Source organism: Paroedura picta, chromosome 6, assembly GCF_049243985.1.
Source record: "Paroedura picta isolate Pp20150507F chromosome 6, Ppicta_v3.0, whole genome shotgun sequence".
NCBI classification, from domain to species: Eukaryota; Metazoa; Chordata; class Lepidosauria; order Squamata; family Gekkonidae; genus Paroedura; species Paroedura picta.
The window spans coordinates 22,306,280-22,328,411 of NC_135374.1; the positions used below are offsets into that span (position 1 = coordinate 22,306,280).

The 22,132-nt window shown below is 44.4% G+C and overlaps 1 protein-coding gene across 2 annotated transcripts in view; it reads right to left on the minus strand.

Moving 5' to 3' along the window:
• Positions 1-8,839: 8,839 nt before the first annotated feature.
• Positions 8,840-22,132, minus strand: part of MIPEP (mitochondrial intermediate peptidase) — a 59,301-nt gene continuing 46,008 nt past the window's right edge. For both annotated transcript variants that reach the window (XM_077341719.1, XM_077341717.1), the window contains exons 17-19: positions 17,719-17,840; positions 15,685-15,758; positions 8,840-9,089 (exon numbers count right to left, since the gene is read on the minus strand). In XM_077341719.1, coding sequence (XP_077197834.1) covers positions 8,992-9,089; positions 15,685-15,758; positions 17,719-17,840 — 294 coding nt within the window. In that variant the 3' untranslated portion in view covers positions 8,840-8,991. The remainder of the gene's footprint in view (positions 9,090-15,684; positions 15,759-17,718; positions 17,841-22,132) is intronic.

A 22,132-nucleotide genomic window follows, 5' to 3' on the forward strand; every position in this document is an offset into this window, starting at 1 on the left:
CTTGCCTGAAAGAATACCAAGAGAGACTCCTTCAAAATTAGTACTAAAATTAGACATTTCAAGTCTCCTTTTTCCAAATGGAGGGCCTGATCCTGTGATCCTATGTCACTCCATGTAAACCTGCATGATGCATGTGACACTTCAGACCAAACAAAACCCGGAAGGGCAGGAGGCCTGCTCTGCCCACCCAGAGCTTGAAAAGCCTCCAGTATTCTCTGCCTCCCTGGGAAGCAAAAACAGGACAGCTGCTACATTCCACAAGTAGTCATGCAGCCAGGGCTCACACACACACACAGAGTTGCCAACAACCTGGAGAAAAAAAGTCTTGCACCGTCAATAAGGGTTCGTTGAGTGAAAATGAATGGTTGAAGCTTTTTATGGTGCAGAAGTAAATAAAGTTGCCTGATGAAGAACATTCCATTAAGACCTTGTTAAAGAGATAAGACCTTTTTCTCCAGGACTGGTTGCCAGCATCCAGGGGAGGCCTGGAGATCTCCCAGAATTTCAACATCTCCAGTCAAGAGAGATCAAGTGACCAGGAGCAAATGACAGCTTTGGAGGGTGGACAGTATGGCATTGTACCACTCAGGGGTCCCTCCCCAGGATCCCTCCCCAAAGCTCTAGAGCAGGGGTAGTCAACCTGTGGTCCTCCAGATGTTCATGGACTACAATTCCCATGAGCCCCTGCCAGCATTTGCTGGCAGGGGCTCATGGGAATTGTAGTCCATGGACATCTGGAGGACCACAGGTTGACTACCCCTGCTCTAGGGAACTTCCTGACCCAGATTTGACAGATTGTGAGCACACCAAACACATGACCTAAAACTTGCCTGTATATTTAACTACATACCTTATCTTCCCTGGACCCCATGGGAGATTGATACAAATACTGATTTTTATCAGTGTCCTATTAAACAGTTCCTCAGTGCATTTATGCCCAAAATGTTTCTCAATGGTAAAAAGGTTGGAAAAGGCTGCATTAGGGTTTGTGATAAGACTTGGTGTAGATTCTACTGTGGTTATGATACTTCAGGACACTTCATTCACTATCACAGCTGCACAGATTTTTTTGAGCTGGTATTCTAAGGAGTTTTGTGCAGCTTTGTCTGGGGCGTCTAGCCTTAACTGGAGGATTAGTCAACAAAGTTACTTGAATAATGTTCCATTTTAATTGTTGCAAGTGCAGTTCAAAGACACACAATTTTGATGGTAGACAAGAAAAAAATAAAACATTTGCAGACATTATTTTGCGTGTTAAATTGCAAAGTTCTATAGATGTTCTCCTCAATATCTCAGGACTACCTGCGTGAGAGCAATTTACGGATTTATTTAGACTTAATCCATTAATCGGCTAAAAGGTAAAGGATTTATCTATTTAATTAACCAGTAGCCCTAGCTCTGTACATTTAAAAGTTTTAATTATAGTTATTTAATTAATCTTAATGAATACACTAAAAAAAAAATCCAAAACACTGTACTGCAGGTGAACCTTCTTGGCAGCAGGTTAGGAACCAAAACCTGTGTTTTCTCTTTGAAGGGTGGATTTCAGACCCAAAGTCTCTTAGTTCAAATCTAGGGAGGTGTTCATTCCTGTAGCCATCAGGTGTGTCCTGCTTGCTGGAAATAAACATTAATTTAATCTGGACAAGGCATGAAAAGCATGGCTGTAGTCAGACATGCATTTATGCAAAAATAGTTCTAACATTACTTGACAGATGCGAGAAAAAAGGAATGGAAGGAGAACAAAGGGTTTGCAGTTCTCTAGGCTTCTGCATTGGAGACTGTAGCAACTGGCCCCACCTCCCCTAGGGTTAGATCTGGTGGCCTCTTTGTCTTCAGCATGGGCTGGCCACCCATTTTCCAGAAATAGCCCCGATAAAGATTTCGAGTGGGTAACATCTGTGTCTTCTCCACTCCTGTCTCCTTGGGAATTAATTTATCTGAAATCTTTATAAGCCCCCCCCCTTCTTTCTCACAACACACCAGGCCCCAAGATGGGTAACAAACTATAATAACATACAATATATATCAAACACATTAAAACCACATTAAAGAAGACCAACTATATGGAAACAGCCTATTAAACAGTCAGAAGGCATTAATTTTTCCAAAACACAAAAGCTCTTTGAAGTAGCTGTTTTGCAACCTTGCCAAAAAACACTCAGGACAGCAGAAGCCCTTCCTGACTGTTTCAGGAGGCTGTTCTACAAATATGGGAAACAAGACGATTTGCTCCTGGTTGCAGAATAAGTTTAGCAGACTGAGCAGAGAGATGGGAGGACAGACAACAGACCTTACTTAGAACAGCAGATTTGCCGCACGAGAATATGCCCTGAGAACCAGTCATTGAAATAGGAGAGACACTGAGCATGAAAGACACCTTGAAGCAGACCTAGAGAGAAACAGGCAAGAGGTGATGGAACCTTAAGATAGCAGTAACCAACCTCAGTTTGTACTACCTGAAGTTCCTGAATAGTCTTCAAGGGCAAGACTATGAAGCAGTTGCTACAGCAGTCTTGCCTTGAGGGTAGTGAAGCATGGCTCAGGGTCCACATCAGGTCCCTGCAAATGGGGAGGCAGCTTCCTAACTACTAAAAGCTCTGGAGTGGAAATCATTCTGTTGTCGAAGTTGCCGGCTTTCCCAAAAACACCCGACAAGGATTTGTATGCCTGGGGCCCCTCTCCTTTCCACCTCCTTCAGACCCATCATTGGCCATTTACGAAGGTCCACATGGCCATATATAGTCACATTACCTAATAATTTTTTACAAATTTAAAAAGTATATACAAATTAATTAATTCCCACCCCATCGGCAAAACCCTTCTGGGGCCATCAGGAAACCCCAGGGTTTCACAAAACCCTGGTTGAGAAAGCCTGCCTTAGGAGATCCACTGGCCATCACACTACACTAGGGTGGACAGACCAATGGTCTAGGGGTGAGTTGGATATTAATTTAGTAGGAAAGTTCCTGGTAGGCTGATGCTCTTGACAGCAATGGCTAAAAAACTAGCACATATTTTCTGGGGGTTTTAATGGACAAGGCTTCTCAGAGACTTCTCTGACTCTGTGTGTGTGTCCTGATGCCCTCACAAACCTGGCTCAGTACAATTATACAAGCAATTTGTACAGCACCCTTTAGGAGCACAGCTGGGCGTGTGGCTTGTGGAAACCAGTGGGAGTGGCTCAGATTGAAATCTGCATGTCCCATCCCCCACGTGAATATCCTTTCCCCCTGATATTCTAGACCAGGGGTAGTCAAACTGCAGCCCTCCACATGTCCATGGACTACAATTCCCAGAAGCCCCTGCCAGCATTTGCTGGCAGGGGCTTCTGGGAATTGTAGTCCATGGACATCTGGAGGGCCACAATTTGATTACCCCTGTTCTAGACACTGCAGCCAAAATCATTTGGCTCAGCTTTTGCTATCGGGGCTGTGTCTGTACAGGGACACTTCTTTACATGGAACGTTCTGACTGGAACAGACCCAGTTGTGGGAGAGAGGCAGGGATAAGGTTTAATGGCCTTTGGAGAACAGAATACGTGCAGGTGATGGAATGGTTTAAAGCAACAGACATTTTATGGTACCTAGGAAAGGTCTAGCCTTTCTCTAACTAGCATTCCTGTTGCTTTGAGGCTGGCAGAATATATACAGGTGCTTGCTCAATTGGTACCCTTTCTAACAGGCTATTTGCAGAACATATAAAGCAAAGCAGGTGTTTAACTTTGCAGCTGGATCGACTAAAGGCAACTGAAAGAAGTTTTTAAAGGGGGGGGGGGGAAGAGCCCCAATTGAGAAGAATGTTGCCATGCCTGTTGACATTTTCACTGAGAAAGACATACTTTTAACAATTGCACTCTTATGCTGAAGATCACTGCCCCCCATTGTACACTCTTCTTGTTGTAAGGCTCTTCTTGTTGTAAGCCAGAGGTCCCTGACCTTCTTTGACCTTGTGGGCTCCTATGGAATTCTGATGCATTGTAGAGGACACAACTAAAAAATAGTTGCTACAGGAGGCAGAGCCAACCACAAAATGTCCGGGAGTGATGTAGGGATGCCAACCTCCAGGTGGCACCTGGAAATACCCCAGAATTGCACGTCATCTCCAGTCTAGGGATCAGCTCCCGTAGAGAAAATGGATGCTTTAGAGGGTGGATTCTATGGTACCCCACTGAGGTTCCTGTCCCTGTCTTCTCCAGGCTCCATCCCCAAATATCCAGGAATTTCGCAGCCTGGATCTGGCAACCCTGTTCCTGTCCCCTGCTGGCAGCTGGGGGTGGCAGGAGGGTGGGGGAGATACCTGGGAACCTTAGAGTAATATTGTGCATAGCTTTAGAAGTAACTGTTCAACATTTTAGGCAGAAACTCTGTTTAATACGATGCCTTTTTAAATGGCCATATTGTTTAAAAAGAAATTTCTTTCTTACCTTCAATCACACTATAAAGATCCTTGTGCTTCTGAGGTTCTCATTTCCTCAGTTTAGAAGAAGAAGAGTTGGTTCTTATATGCCTCTTTTCCTTACCCGAAGAAGGCTCAAAGTGGCTTACAATCGTCTTCCCTTTCCTCTCCCCACAACAGACACCCTGTGGGGTGGGTGAGGCTGAGAGAGCCCTGATATCTCTGCCCGGTCAGAACAGTTTTATCAGGGCCGTGGCGAACCCAAGTTCACCCAGCTGGCTGCATGTGGGGGAGGCAGAATCGAACCTGGCATGCCAGATTAGAAGCCCGCACTCCTAACCACTACACCAAACTGGCTCTCCCTAATAACCTTGTGAGGTAAGGTAATTGTGATTGAACCCAGGTCATCAAGTGAAGTTCATGGCATTTTGGATCAGGTCATCCCTACCACTTGTTTACAACACTTTAGGCCAACACTGATTCAGCACACTTTTCTCCCAGCCTTCATCCAAGGAGCACAGAAGAGAACACACAGCCTTCCCCCTTTCCATTTGATCTTCACAACAACCCTGAAGGGCAGATTAAGCTGCATGACTGGTTTACAGTCAAGCAGCAAGCTTTATAGCAGAGTAGGGATTTGAAACTGAGTCTCCCAGATCCTAGTCCAGGGGTGGCCAAATTGTGGCTTTCCAGATGTTCATGAGCTACAATTACCATGAGCCCCTGCCAGTCCATGGACATCTGGAGAGCCACAGGTTGGCCACCCCATCCTAGGCTACCACTCTAATCCCTCTGCAACACCAGCTCTCTATGACCTGAATGAGCTTCACAAAGAAGGTCCCAGGTTCAGTCCCCCGCTTCTCCTAGTTAACAGAGTTAGGTAGGCAGTTAAGGCAGGGGTAGTCAACCTGTGATCCTCCAGATGTCCATGGACTACAATTCCCATGAGCCCCTGCCAGCACTTGCTGGCAGGGGCTCATGGGAACTGTAGTCCATGGACATCTGGAGGACATCTGGAGGACCACAGGTTGACTACCCCTGAGTTAAGGGAAAAGCCTCTACCTGAGAATTTGGAGATATACTACCAATCAGAGTTGACAATGCTGACTTTGATCAACCAAAGGTCTGACTCAGGAAGCAGCTTAATGCCCTCATGTGTTCAAGAAATAATCTAGCAAGTGACATAAAATATTTTAAAAGGCACTCTCATTCGACAAAAGAAAGATAACAGGGATTGTCCCTGGAGGAGCGTGGCTATTACCAGTTAGAGAGAGATTCAAAACGGTTGCTTGAATAACTCAGTTATCCTAACTATTTTGTGTATTTATTTTACATAGTCTGCACACAAGCAGTCCCCCTTTGGGGTATTTGCACAATACTTCGTCAAAGGCTATAATAAGCTTGAATATAAACACCTAGTTTGCCATAAACACCTTTTACCGCCGCTACTATCAATTATTCTGATATCATTATGTATTTTATAGGGTCTTTTAAGTATGCTGTAAAAGTCATTAGTACACCTTGAGGCTCCCATAGAAAGTGTCGCAACGACTCTCTTTCCGGAACTCACACATGGATTACGTGTGTGTGATGTGCTGTCAACTCACTTCTGACTTATGGCGACCCAGGAAGGACCGCCTCTCAAAATGTTCCATGGTTAAGCGCCTTACTCAGGTCTTACAAAACGAAGACCGTGACTTCTTTTACGGAGTCAATCCATCTCACGATGGGTCTTCCTCTTCTCCTACTGCAGGGGTTCTCAACCTGGGGGTCGGGACCCCTTTGGGGCAAGCAGCTTGGCCAGGGGGCACCATCCGCACAACAGCCTTGCGGGGTAGATCGAGATAGAGTTTTCGTCTGTCTGGAACAGCGGGAAAGAGCGAGATCGGCATGGTGGGACAAGAGACAGAACTGAACTGAGAAACCCCAGAAAAAAAACCCAATTTATATGCAGTCATGGAACACTGGATCTTCATGCCATTGGTCAGTTTCGGTTCAATTCCTGTGAAAGAACCCTTGCATAATTTTATGTTTGGGGGTCACCACAACATGAGGAACTGTATTAAAGGGTTGCGGCATTAGGAAGGTTGAGAACCACTGTCCTACTGCATTCCACTCTTCTCTGCATTATTGCCTTTTGCAGTGAGCCTTGCCTTCTTGTGATGCGACTAAAGACAGATAAAAACACAGTAGTCTCTTCAAGAGAGAATTCAGGCTTGGCTGAACACGAAGCCACTTATTTCTCCTTGGTGATCCAAGGAATCTGTTGTATAGTGGGTTCGCTAGGAATGCATCAAGCAGCTCTTTATTGCTTCCAGGAATGGGTACATGTTGAAGGTAACCACGTAGACTGGCGACTTGCCTGGACAAGCCCCCACTTATATACATATGTACTTATATACATATGTACACAGTTGTGTCTTCTGGGTTTACAAGGTATTCAAACAAAAGCCAGCTATAAGAAATTCCCTACACAAAGTTACAAATCTACGTTTGATTTGGTCATTCCTAATTTTTTCAAGAGTGGGAGAAGCCCCAGGTAACCTTCTAATGTGCAAATGCACAGCTGAGTTGATTTTCTTTATCTTCATAGTACTTATCCTTTTTGGGATCTTAATTCAAAGCAATTAGCATAGAGTGACTTTTACTGTTCATAAAAATGCTCTGCGTACAAGATGATAGAATCTGGGATTCTCATGCTGAGGCCACAGAGAATGTGAACAAGTACTCATACTGTGGTCAAAGCAGACCCGTTTAATCTCTGCTAAGACGTTTTAATTAAACACGTAAGGAAAATAGCTTAGGGGTGGCACGGTAACCATGGAAAGGCAAGCACCCCAAACATGTTGTTCAATGTGACAAGAGCCAGAAGAAGACAAGCTGCAAATGGGTATTTAAAGAACATAAGAAAGCTTCATCTGAAATAACTCTCTTGAGTAAAAGGCCTTCAGCCAGGAACGTGGGATCCAGGAGCTCCAGGGAATTTCAGGGAAGGAAGGAATGGCTCTTCCTTGCATACAAAGACCTCAGCCAATGTAAACGTTCTGGCTTACAACTGTTCAACCCACCCGCCCACCTACAAAGCCTAAAAATGTAACTTCCACTCCCGTTTTCTTACATGATCTTTTATGTCCTACTTTTCTCATTACTTATCCTCACATTAATTTTCTTGCAGACATATCCAGAGTGCAGTTACCTGTTTGCCACGTGGGTTATGTGCTGTAGTGGTTAGAGTATCCCACTATGATCTGGGAGACCCAAGTTCAAATCCCCACTCTGCCATGGGAGCTTGCTGGGGGACCACTGGCCAGTCACACACACACTGTCTAAACTTTCTCTTAGGGTTGTTGCAAGGACAAAACAGGGGAGAATGATGTAAGCAGCTTGGGATACTCATAGGGGAGATAGTGGAGGACTACCGCAGCAATCAAAACTTGGAGGGTCTGGAAAGGGTGAGCAGTAGGTACAATGCATACTGAACTATAGGATGTGTGTAATTGCATGACCTTTCTAATAGTCTTTTTTCCTGTATGCCAAGTGCAGTCTTGGGAGCTGAAATTTCAAATGCCAGGAAGGGGAAAGTGCAGCTTCCTCTAAAGTGCTTCTTAAGGTTCTCAAGGAGCAATCCTGGGAGATTTTCTGATGTGACACCAAAAATATATCCCTAATCTTTGCACAGAGGCACACTGGTGTAATATTCTAAACTACTGTACTGGAGAATCTCATTTGACAGTAGAGAAATGTAATGAAGACTTGTGCACACTTCTTCATTGGCCCCGAAATTTCTCCGGTGCCTCTGGTGTCCATGGATGCTGCAAAATGAAGCAAAATGTTTTTCCCCCCCTTTGGTGGTGGAGAGTAATGTGCTCTCTTTATTACTTGGGTTTTGTTCTGTGGAGCTAGTGTACACTAGAGAAAGACTGAATCCCACATGGGTCAGAGTTGGAAGAATCTCATTCTAATAGCCAGCTGCTGTTAGAGGCCCAGGAGCGGATCAGGACTAGGGTTGTGTGATTCGGCCGCTTCGTCGGCCAATCCCTCCGGGCGCAGCCAGCATCACGCCGCGGGGGGGGGGGGGGGGCGGTGCCGGCAGCGTCGTGACAGCGGGCGCAACCACGCAGGTGCAGAATTCTGGTTACGGCCAGTGTTTGCCTCTTGTGCCCCTTCTTTGCATATGCAGGGAATTGCTGATTGCCACTATGGGATGGTAGATGAATTTCCTTCAGGCCAGGCTGGATTCCGGAGATTTTTGGTGGTGGTGGGATCATTTGGGCATGAAATTGGGGTCACTGTGGGTGGGCAGGTAGTTGTGAGTTCCTGCATTGTGGAGGGGGTTGGACTAGATGACCCTGGAGGTCCCTTCGAATATGATTCTATGATCCTCCATATTTGTCCACAGAGTATTTCATAACCTAACTAGGATTCCCTGAATCAAAATGCATTTCTCCCTCAAAATAAGCTGTTTATTATACACAAGCATTTCCACACTCGTTTAAGAGACATCAGTGAGAGCTATAGCAGTTCTATGTACACCACTTATATGTAAAAAAAAGAAACACATTTTCCATCTGAGAAATGTAGATTTCCTCGGCATTATTCAGAATCCATAAAGAATGTTTCAAAGTCCTGATCCAAGTCTGAAACAAGGGCATCCACAAAGTCCTCAACTGATGGAGACTTCTGAAGCATACCTAGGGAAAAGAAGGCAAGATTGGTCAGGACACCACAGAAAGTTAATTAGTGCCAAATGCTTCTTACAAGAATCATGGAACCAGCTTATTTGAGAGTCAGTTTGGAAATGTCAAGTGATCAGTCAGCACTTGACTATCCTGCAAACTACAACAATTTTTTTTAAAAAAATATGGCAACCATTTCATCTTCTGAGATAATACAACTTGACTATTCTTTAGGAACAAAAATTTTAATTTATCTGGGAACAATACACATCCCAGAAATAATTGAAACATGTCCATTTGCTATTATTCTTATTTTCAGCTTTTCCTCATCTGGACGGTTAACAAGCTACTATGTTCATTCCCCTTCCATCTGAAGACACGCAGACAACTCTTTTGAACTTAAGGCCAATTCGTATTTCTTTTAATGAGTCAATATGCCCAGTAAACAAACATGCACACCCTATCAAAGTACAAAGAGAAGGCACACACGCCAAATTGAACCCAGGTCGCTTTAAAACAAAATAATTGGGAGAAGCAATATAATATGGTACACGTGCATTTTGTACAAAGGTGGCCAGCTTCAGAAAGGAAAGGAAGAATGTGCTCCTAGGCAAAAGTGAGCCAATCTGGTTTTCCAGATGGGTCCTTGCACGCACACAGCACCAATTCTGCCCTCAGTAACACAGAGCATTGCCCTCAGCCCAAAAAGGCTTCCAAGATCATCAGTGTCATCACAGTCATCAGTCCAGTAGAACACAAGAGTCCCAGCCGGCTCAGGAGACTTAACCAAGGTCTTGAGACTTAACCAAGGTCCTGAATCTGATTTAAGGTGAAACATGTGCAGAATTACTTTACTTGGCAAACACCCAACAACCACATCTAAATAATCACTGCTTATGACTCTGTGAGATAGCATGGTGTAGTGGTTAAGAGCGGTGGACTCTAATCTGGAGAACTGGGTTTGAGTTCCCACTCCTTCTGCTGGGTAACCCCTTGGCAAGTCACAGTTCTCTCAAAGCTCTCCCAGCCCCACCTGCCTCACAAACTGACTGTTGTGGGGAGAGGAAGGGAAGGAGACTGTAAACCACTCTGAGACTCCTTAAGGTAAACTGGGGTTTAAAAACCAACACTTCTTGATTAATCTGGTAGTTCATTTACTTAACTCTGAATTTATAAGTGTGTTCTGGTTGTTGTAAGAGCCTCTCTGTGGCACAGAGTGGTAAGGCAGCAGAAATGTTGTCTGAAGCTCTGCCCATGAGGCTGGGAGTTTAATCCCAGCAGCCAGCTCAAGGTCGACTCAGCCTTCCATCCTTCCGAGGTCGGTAAAATGAGTACCCAGCTTGTTGGGTGGTAAACGGTAATGACTGGAGAAGGCACTGGCAAACCACCCCGTATTGAGTCTGCCATGAAAACGCTAGAGGGCGTCACCCCAAGGGTCAGACAGGACTCGGTGCTTGCACAGGGGATACCTTTACCTTTTACCTCTGGTTGTTGTGGTTTTAAGCTGCCACTGATTCTGTGCATCTGTTTTTAGAAAAAGCATACCTTCTCATGCCACAGTGGGTGGGACCTGCCCATAGGTTGGTTGCAGAGCCTGTGAAAGTGGCTCCCAGCTTTTTTTTTTGGACCTTTACGGATAACCAAACCAAGAAGGTTGGGAACAACTGCCACAGAGAAGAGTGTACTGTCTCTATTTTCAGGGGTGTCACTAGAATTTTAAAAAGCACTACTGTGTTTTTGTTCATGGTAATATTTTAAACCCTAACTAAGGAAATGTCCAACTTCATTTTGCTTTGGAAAATCATTTTCTCTTCTTCAGCACGAATCACTCGTTGGAGGTGCCAACAAAAATACAACCCTATAAGAATATTTAAGTACAATCACTTAATATTCCAACCCACCTTGAACTATTTGGTTTCCATGGGAATAATAATAATAACAATAATATAATTGGAAAAGGGAACTCTTCCAGTGCATCGTTTAATAAGTTGACACAAGAACCAACTAGCTCCAATAGGTATTTTGCATGTATAGTAATTGCCAAACTGAAGTAAAAAAAAAAAAACCCCAAAGAACACCAAGATGAGAGAGTACGGATCTTGAGGCAATTTACTAGAACAGTTACTAGAAGAGTTTCTTGCTAGGATGTCAGAGCACCAGAGTTTTAATTAAATTATGTGCTTTGCAAGTGAGGACAAGAATACTCTTAGACGCTTGATGGATGGTACACTTAAAAAAAAAGAATTAAAATGCAGTCAAATATTTTCATCATCAAAGGCAGCATAATAAGCAGTCTATTCTGAACATTTTGATGTTTTTGTTACCTTTCCTGTCAGTAAAATTAAAAAGTTAACAGCTGATCAAATATATTATACAACACGGAAACAAAGAAAAAATCCCACAGGGAATTTTACTTAAAGAATTGAATGCTTCAGTGTCTGGGTAGTGATTATAAAGTCATCCCATCAGTACCAAAATGAATCTATTATTATAGACTGTAAAAAATACTATCAAAATTATGGCTAGCATAAACATGCAAGGGCGACAACCTATTCGTCCACAAACCAACTGCGCGAAGCTACGTTTGTGGCCTTTAGGAGTTTGATTTGATTTAATTTAATTGGATGTATTTTAATTGGATGTATTTTACTGTTTTAAGATCACTATCTTCATCATCTTTTTCTTACTATTATTATTATTAAAATAAGATGCTCAGGGATGTGTGCATAGTTTCCTCTGCCTCCATTTTATCATAACAACCCTGTGAGGTTGGTGAGGGTGAAAAAGAGTCACTGTCATATGATGTCATATTTCGTCTCCCAGGTGCCCCGGGAAGGTTGGTTCCGTGCTTAAGCAGCCTGCTCCAATCCTCCTCTCTTCCCCCCGCCCTTGCATTCTTGGTCTCTCTGTAACCCTTGGTTTATAACTGGATGGCACCTAGGCCACTCCCTCCCCCACCCCGCCTCAACTCTACCTTATCAGTCAGTGCCCTTGGTTCACAGGAGAGTGACAAATAGCCAGTTGTGAGCATCACAGCATCTGGGGACAAAAGACTAGGTGCCTCCTAGGTTTGGGCCTAAAGATCAAAGGCCTCTCCGGTGTGAACCACTATTCCCGCCCAAATACCCAGACCTATATAAGGCCAAGTAGATTGGGGTTCTTGGTCTCTGTCAATTGCTTCCTGTTCCATTCTTTGAGATTTCTGTTATGCCTTGTGGATCCTTTCAATAAAGACTGGATGCCTTCATATTCTATGGAATCGTGTTGGACTTTGGTCTAATGAGGGATCATTTCCATGCAGGTTCGTGACAGTCACACATGAAGCTGCCATATACTGACTCAGGTCTATCAAAGTCAGTCCCGTCTTTTCAGCAGTTCTCCAGAGTCTCAGTCAAGAGGCCTTTCATGGCACCTCTTGCCTGGTCGTTTTAAATGGAGACGCCAGGGACTGAACCTGGGACCTTCCGCATGCAGAGCAGATGCTCTTCCACTAAGCCACAGCCCCTCCCATGGTTACCCAGGCTGCTTCACAGCAGACCAGAGATCTGAATCTTGGTCTCTCCTGACCTTGTTTGGCAGCCTGTCCATGACATGATGCAGTACCCACACTATCTAACACCACTGAGCACAATTACCAGTTGAAATTTAAAGCATGACCATCACTTAACACGTTGCATTTTGAGCTCGTCTTGCTCAGGTAAGGTCTTTGATTAAGTTTCGCTCAAAGCCAAGGCTTCTAGTGCAGTGCAAAAGCCTATTACTGACAAATACTGCATTTAGTAAAGAGAGTTAATCCTGATGTTAAAATGACATGCTCTCTTTTTTAGGCATTTTCAGCACTCTGTGTTGTCCAATCCTGTGTTCATCCTCCTTGAAACATCTGAAGAACTAAAGGCCTTTCTCCACATACGTGTTTTGTCCCCTATCTGCATAAATATGATTCCCTGCATGCAACCAGAAGCTGACTGGCTGAGGGAAATGGGAAGCCAGCAGATGGGTGTGTGGCTTGGATCCAAGATCTTATCTGCATAGTGGCAGATTCCAGTAAAGGGACTTGGGAGCCAATAAGGCCACTGGAACTGACTTCAAAGGAGGCTCTCAGTTTCAAAGCCAACCACCAGCTGTGGAAACTACACTGACATTTCCAGCATGGTGATACTAGGTACTAAATGTCAAGGATTGCATCTTCTATCTTAGTAGAGCACACCTCCTTCTCATTCTCGGTTCATCTTTCTAATCATACAGAGCTCTGTTATTCTGCTTCATTCCTACAGCCATCCCAGAACCTGGGATTTATGCTCTGAGAACGTCCCGCCACTGTCTCCACAGAGAAACAATGGAAGTGGAGAAGAACACACACAGCGTAACCACATTTTATAAAACTTGCCTGCAACCACCACAGGGCTGGCGATTCCTGTCAAGCAAAGACTGAAGCTGTACTGAATCCAACATCCACCAGACCAAAAAACAAACAAATAAAGAAGTTCACACCCTTCGAGGGAACATTCCCTCTGCTGGAGACTCACAGCTCAAATGTCTACAATAACTAAAATGATCCCTTGTGAAGGACAATGTTGAAAGCGTGGGACATTGCCGGAGTCACGGCACCGAGCTCCGAGTCAGAGCTAACCAAGACGGCTGCTGTCTTCAGAACTGAATTTATTTTATAAGCCTAGCCTCGCTCTCCAAGGGCAACTCCGTCTCTCCCAAGCCTCGGGCGACTGCCGTGCTCACCGCCTTTGAAGTCCTACACCTTCCATATTACAACAGGAGGGTTTAACCACACCCTTTCTGGAAACAGCTGCCCCCCCCCCCCCGGTCTTCAGCCATCTGCAACTGGAACACTGCATAGGATCTGGCTGCCCTCTCCTTCCTTTGAAACTTCATAATTGCTTTGGCTTCATTAGCGCACTCTACTCAGTCAGTAAGCGTTGCTGCTTACAGCAAAAGGCTAAAACAACTTGGACAAAAGCTCTTTGATCGTGTAAAGTGTTATACGATCTCTAAAGGGATATTCAGTAAGTGTTACATCTGGTTACGGCTAATAAATAACATTGCAAGTATGAAAGCGTTCGAGAGCAACGAGAGGCCGGCTTCTACCTTCAGTTTCCCCTTCAAGCAGACAGACGCTTCCCTGCTCAGCGATTTTTAATTGTATTTTTCAAGTCTGTTTTCACCTCTCTCCACCCCCACCCCCCGCATACACACCTGCATGCCTCCACTGGGGATGTCAGGAGAAAGCACTGATAGTAATGACTAGATTTATGGCCGAACTGGTTCCTGTTATAACAGTGAAAGAAGCAAAGCAGACACAGTGGCATTCTTCTGGGGTCTGCACACTAGAACTTAAAGAGGGCGGGAGACTTCAAGAGTCTGAATGCTGGCATGTGCCTCGTCACCAACTGGCCTGGAGAAAAATATCCTGTCCCGGCTTAATATGCACAGCTGAAGCCTTTTATGGCATAGAGGTAAATAGCATCACCTGGTGAATAACGTCCCTCTTAAACAAATTTAGAGCCCAGTGCCACCTTTAAGACCAACAAAGTTTCATTCAAGGTATGAGTTTTCATGTGCAGGCATACTTCCTCAGAGCTTTGTTGGTCTTAAAGGCACCACTGGACGCTAAGTCTGTTCTGCTGCTTCAGACCAACATGGTTACCCACTTGAATCAATCCCCCTTAAACCTCTGTCAAAGGGGGAGTATCTCCAGGCCAGGTGGCAAACCTGAGAATGTGCAAACAAGGGATATAAAGGTATAAATGCAGTACTTGAGAGTAGCTTGTGGCATCTGTTGTTTTGTTCAGGACTGCGAGTCATGAGAGTTTGTTAGATTTCAAAGAATCACAGAGTTGGGAGGGGTTTCATAGGCCGTCTAGTTCAACTCCCTGTACCAGGGGCTAGTCACACTGTGGCCCCCCAGATGTCTATGGACTACAATTCCCATGAGCCCCTGACAGCGAATGCTGGCATGGGCTCATGGGAATTGTAGTCCATGGACATCTGGAGGGCCGCAGTTTGACTACCCCTGCCCTATACAATGCAAGAAATCCGAAATAAGGACAAATACAAGTTTTTCTATCCTGCCTTTCTTCCCCAGATGCACTCCAGGCAATACACAAAAATAAAATAAAATCCAGATTGACTATCAAAAAGCAGTGATGGCAAAGGAACAATGAAGCAGCAGAATACCCTGCTCACTCATCAGACAAAAGACCCGGCTAAATAAAATTATTTCCATTTGTCCTCTGAATTATAACAGGGGATGTGCCAAATGAGTCCCTCTGCAGAAGGTAGTCCAGGGGTAGTCAAACTGTGGCCCTCCAGATGTCCATGGACTACAATTCCCAAGTGCCCCTGCCAGCATTTGGACATCTGGAGGGCCGCAGTTTGACTACCCCTGAGGTAGTCCAATCCTGTTAAGAACACGTTGTTTGTATCTCAGAACTCCCATTGAGTAAATACTGTCAAAAAAGTAAGTTAAAAAGACACAGCGGGAAGTGTGTTTAATACTGGTGAAATACAACCAGATGTACCAGACATCTTAGTCCAAAACTGTATTAGGGGAAACCCAGCCAGAGAGAAGAAAACATAGTGACACTATTTATATTACCTTGAACCATCACCATGGGTTCCTTCCCACCACCATGCGCCAGCATCTCTCTGCGATAACGTTCACCCATTGCCCTGAAGGAAGAGAAGGGGACAGTTATCACTAGAGTTCACCCGCAAACGCAAACCAGTTTGGCTTCCTGTCAGACCCACCTCCAACTTCCAAGTAAACAAAAGTTTCAGTTTAAAACCATGCGACCCTTCCAGAAAAAGCACACCACTGATCAATGTGCACAACAGCATGCTGAGCATGACAGAATGGGGATGAAATCCGAGGACAAAAGGATCCCTTGCTTTGCCGGTGATTTTACAAAAAGCAAAACCAAAACCTAAGTGACCAAACGCCCCACTCCAACATAATACAGTTTTCTTGTGCGACATAGAAAAGGCACGGTATGCGTCTATCATTGTTAACAAAATTATAAAACGCACATTTCAGGATAAAATACCCTTTCTACACTAAAGTAAGCAATTGAGAGAAGAATGTGAGGTCTTGGGCCGGTTCCAATGTGCCCATAGTCACAGGATGTTATTCGCTTTTTGTTAGGGGCAGCAATTCTTTTCCTAGACAAATCCTGGGATGAGTTAATAGGATTAAAAGGAGGCAGTGACTGACTGACACATGCCCCTTTACAACTGCACAGCCGTAAGCAGTTCGGCATCCAGGCAGCTGTGAAGTCTCCTCTCCCACCCCGTGTCAAGGGCAAAGGCGGGGAGTCCCATTTTGCCTCCAGAGTTCAGAAAGCAAACATATGCTGCAGTCAGGCAAGGGTTCTTGCCCCTCTTCCTCCCAGCTGGCATAGCAGGAAAAGGGGCCCTTGCATGTGCACTTCGGGCGTCCTCCCTGGGCAGGGGACTCCTCATTGCCCCACTGTCTGCTCTCAGAATTCTTTCCCTGCTTAAAGCCTGACTTTGGCCATTCATTGAGGTTAAAACGTATCTGCCATGCCCTCTCAGCTACTTACTTCTTGACATATTTAAGCCACAACATATGAGCATCATTACAGGACGAGGGAGACTTGTCTTGGCAGTTGTATGTGCAAAGAGGATCGAGGGGTCTTAGTAGACCATACACTGAACATGAGTGAGCAGTGTGACTCGGTGGGGTGGCTAAAAAGGCAAATGGGATTTTGGGCTGTGGCGAAACAAATATAGTGTCCGGATCACGTGAAGTGATAGTACGGCTTTTACTCTGCTCCCATCATGTCTGTAGATGGGTGAGGGGAAACACCACCCTAGTAGGAAGAAATGCTCTGAGCTAGACCAGGCTAGGCTAATCTTGTCAGTTCTCAGAAGCTAAGCATGGACAGCCTTGGATGGGAGATCACCAAGAAAGTCCAGGCAGAAGCAGGCAATGGGTCACTTCTGTTCACCTCTTGCTTTGCAAGCCCTTTGCGGACATGATAAATCAGATGAAACTTGACAGTACTTTCCACTACCAGGGAGCGATGATAGGAAGCCCTGACATCATCAGTGACCTCGAATCAGTGAAAGTGAAGCAGAGAAAAGTTCTCTCGCTGGTTCTACTGCTGCCTTCCACTCCAGTGCTCCCCACCACCCCTGCTTCCCAACCCACTTCAAGCATTTCAGGAGGGTGGCCAGTACAAGCTCAGTCTTTCATTAGGGCAAGTAAAGAGATGGCGCACACTGGAGTCAACCCAACAACTGCAGACTGAAGACCCTGCAGTCCTTCTGACTAGAACACCCTGCCCCATTCATGCCTCAGAAAACGTGAGTATTAGAAGGCCCCCACAGGCACATGCCCTCAAGGGGCCAAGGCTGCTATTTTCGGTACTCTAACCTTCTCATACATGCAGGTTCTAAGGTGAAGCATGCATTCGTATGCAAAATGAACCACTCCCATCTTCCCACCTTCTTGGAGCCCACACACCATAACGGGTTGCTGTTTTGTTATTCTTACCTCCCATTTAAAGAAAATGCTATCATGGGTGAAAGATGAGGCCAGAACATGTCACAATATATATCCTTACTTTAAAAAAAAAATTGCGCAGTACCTTGATTTTTGTTTTCGTACCTGTTAAAGGGATCCTGCACAAAACACTGCCTCCACACCATGGATGCTACAGCCCGAGACATGAGGTAGGAGTAATACTTGGCACCGTAACCCACAAGATGGCTGAATCTGAGCTGCCAAGCCTGAAGAGGGAGAAAACAAACCAACTAAACGTGTGTCCTTAACATTCCTCACAATATTATGTAACCAGAGCAATGGTTTAGACAACATTAGACTTGAAATTATAATATGCATTACTCAAAGCATTCTGAAGAAGCCATCCAACAAAACGACAATGTAGTAAACTACACCAACTCCAAGGAAGTGTTTAAAAATGCACTAAAGATGGGTTGGCAGGAAAACAGAGGTGTCGTTCATTAATATCTATGTTGCTGCTTTGGGGGGATTGAATGAAAACCACAGTTTACATGTTACAAGGGCCACTGTATTTTATTTCTCACACAGGCACCTGCAGAACTGCACCTGGAAAACAATCTGCCAAAACCAAAATTACAGTAGAGACATGTCCTTGCTACGTTTTAAACAACAGCTTCCCAACATGCCAAGACACAAGCTCAGCGGGAGACGAGACACACACACACACACACACAGAGTGCATTTTACTCTCCACAGGTTTGTCTGTATATTTATAACCAATAATCACCCTATGTCGTTCTACTATGGTTTGTCCATCTACTGTCAGGAATCATCTTGGGATTTGTGTTTTGAGTTTAACTGGCTTCCCTGACAGCTGGATTCTCAGAAAGATGTACCGTATTTGCCGGTGTATAAGACGACTCCCCAACATTTCCACTTAAAATATAGAGTTTGTTACATTACATTGCAGTACTATGGGCCACTATGGGCAGCTACGTCTATCCCAACTGAAGTGCACCCAGCGTATAGGACAACCCCCCCACTTGGAGGCATGTTTTTCAGGGGGAAAAGTAGTCTTATACGCCAGCAAATACTGTAAACTGAATTGAAGGTAAGCGGGATTGATGCCTATATAGAAGTACTATTAGGATGAAGGTGACCATGCCTCTGCTCTAATTTGGTACTGTTAAACATTAGAGGGCAGGTAAAAGTTTAGTAAAACAAAATTATCTGAATGAAGCAGCACAAGTTTATAATTCAAGGAAAGCATTACGAAGTACATCAAAGTGAGACTCAAATGTTGGAAAAATATAAGAAAAGCTCATAAACTAAACTCCCTTTTAAAGATTCCCCCCACCTCCAAGAACAACAAAAGAAGGGAACAAATGAGAGTATTGATGGTAGTAATTAAGAATCGACTCTCCTCCTGCAGGGTCACTGGTGAGGCGAGTTTGCTTTCATATTATAGCAATACTCCCGGACTACATCACACCTAAACACAAAATTACAACTGAATTGTTTTTTATTGTGGGCCTAACTGCATTTGATTTTGCTGGGTACATCCCTGGATCAGGTGACAGAAATGTTCTTGGAGCTCTGCCCTCCCAGGTACATGGGGGCCCAGTTTGAAATCAGAACTGTGGAGCAAAGAGGGAAGAGGGATTGCATTCTCCTCCTCTAGCCCAGGACAGCCCCGGGGACGAACATTCATCCCTTAATCATCCACCAGAATCATCACTTGCACATTCGGAAACAGGTGTGGGGGATGGACAGAGGATTCCAGAAGACAGGATAAGTTTAGAACAAGAGCTCCAAGTTCAAAAAGTTTGCCAGAGACTCCTAAGCAAGCTCTGTTTACTTCGACTGATTATTTCCAGATATTAAGTGTTAAACCACAATCCCAAATATATTTATTCTGAAGCAAGTTTATCTGAAATCAGTAAGCTGCTGTCCAAAGAATTGTGTTTAGAACCTGATGACATTTTGTTCTCTCACTTCTGGCCAGACTTCTATATTAGCAAACACTAAGTACAGTACAACAACATATTTCAAATCTTCTAGCTTCTAGCAATTACCTCCTAAACCTCAAAACCAGTTCCAGTTACTTGGCAAAAACAATGTTTTCAGTTAAACTCAAGGTTCTTACTGTTCCACGGACATCTATGAAGTTCAGGCTTCAATACTCAAAAATGCAAGTCACTATTTAAATGTTATGGGTTTGCTCCTTTGTCACACATATATGTTACTCCTGTGAACCGCACCAAGCAGTCTAAGCAGCGGCTGGATAGATATCACGGATGCTTAGGCTGATCCTGCGTAGAGCAGGGGGTTGGACTAGATGGCCTGTGTGGCCCCTTCCAACTCTAGGATTCTATTCTATGATTCTAAGAATATTTTTAAGGAACAAGAAAATACTTGTTTATATCTCAGCACAGAGAACAGGTGAGAAGCCAGTTGTCTGGACCACAATAAAAAGAATTAAATAGTGGTCTATTCATTGAATATGCAGCAGTCACCTTGTCACCTTCCGATTGTGCCGTTTGATGAAACATTTTAAGAGATATGGACAATTCGTTTTAAATCCTTTTTATTTCTATCATTGAAGAATCTCTCTCTCTCTCTCTCTCTCTCTCTCTCTCTCTCTCTCTCTCTCTCTCTCTCTCTTTCTCTTTTTACAATAAAGCATCCCTCTAATGTTGCACATTTCCATTTTGGAAAAATCCCCAGGCAACTTCCACAAACATCCCCCTTGCCAAGGGTCAGGTTTCTAAGCTGCAACTTAGTGGATGGAAATCTTGAATGACACCATCTGATCTTATACTGATGTACAATAAGGCTTGAAAAAGCTATAGGAAAACATTCCAGGAGTGTATTAAATACTGCTACATTCTCTACCGTAGCCCAGGGGATATAGCGTGCCATCTGCAGGTCATGTTCCGGCCTGTACAGCTGACAGAAACGAAGGTGCATGGCTGATCTACAAAATTAACCAATGCCAGCTTCCCATCAACATACCATTACTCCACTAAAGGTAATCTTGCCTGAAGATGTCACCAAACCCTGTGCCAGATTTTTATCAGACAGGAACAAAAGCTCTTGTGGACCAAGGTCTCCCCATCTGCTGTATTCTCAGGCTATAAAATTAGCTTAAGGGCTGCAATTCCCTATGTTCTGTTTAGCATGACAAATCATTTGATATGAATGGCAGCTCCACACCATCTGAAAGGCTCAGTGAAACTTTAAAGCTGTTAGCAGCTTGATGTAATCAAACCTGAATTCAATCACTGCCCATTGGCCCCTGAGCCCCCCTCCCATGAGAACCACCACTGACATGCCCAGCCTACGTTAGTATGTTACAGTTAAAACTGGATGTTCTCACCATGACCGTTTATGCACTGGAGGTTTCATGCCTGGCTGCAGGCTGGAGTTTTAGTCGTGGCAGGTTGCCCCTCCTCTTCCTGCACCCACATGGGGGAGCATTTGGCCTGGTGCACCTCATCCACCCCCTATCTGTGCTCCTGATAGAGGGGTGAGGCAGTGAAGTTCCCAGTGCATAAACGGTCCATGTTTGTCCCATTATGTTACTGTTCTCCTGTTATGACTCTTTCACTATTGTTCAATTTATCATGTTATCTGTATTGTTTTTTTTATTCCAGTTCTATGTAAACCGCCCTGAGCCTCAGGGGAGGACAGTATATAAATTTAAATAAATAAATCCTGATGAAATTATTAATCACAGTGTTAGAGGCCACTGAACCAAATTCTGATCCACCACTTTTCAAATGAGGTGGATTTTCAAGGGGAAGTTTTCAGTTTCGTAGAATTTAACACAAACTTACTGAGGGCAATGGCAGCTTGCCCCCTGTATAAAATGATAGAGACTGCTTCCAAAATGTTTCAGAGATTTGCCTACAGAGGAAGCAGTACTCTCACTCTAAATGGGATTCACTGAAGGCACTCAGTGACACTGCTGCGTAGCCAAATCTGATACGGTCCTAAGGTCGTCCTCTCCTCTATGTGATCCCTGTTAAATTGCATTTGACTGTGAAACTCATCCAGGAAGACGAGATGGTTTGAAGGGGAAAATGCAGCTGTGGAGAAGCTGTGGAAAAGCAGCAAACAGGATCACAAAATGGCGGGCAGTCTAGTAATTAAGGGCTTTTTCTCCAAAGAAATATTCCCACACATGCAAAAAGTATAGCCCCCAAATCCTCAGAGAACCATAGAGTTGGAGTTGGAAGGAATCTCCAAGGTCATCTAGTCCACCACCCCTGCAGGAACTCACAACTACCTGCCAATCCACAGTGACCCCAATTTCATGCCCAAATGATCCCTCCCCCACACACACACCAAAAATCTCCAGAATTCAGCCTGGACTGGAGGAAATTCACCTACCATCCCACAGTGGCTATCAGCAATTCCCTGGGTATGCAAGGAAGGACCACAAGAGACAAACAATGGCACATCCCTTCCTGCCCACCCACTCACAATCTGCCGAAATTCATAAATTCAGCATTTCCGTCAGATGACTATTGAGCCTCTGCTTAAAAAATTCCAA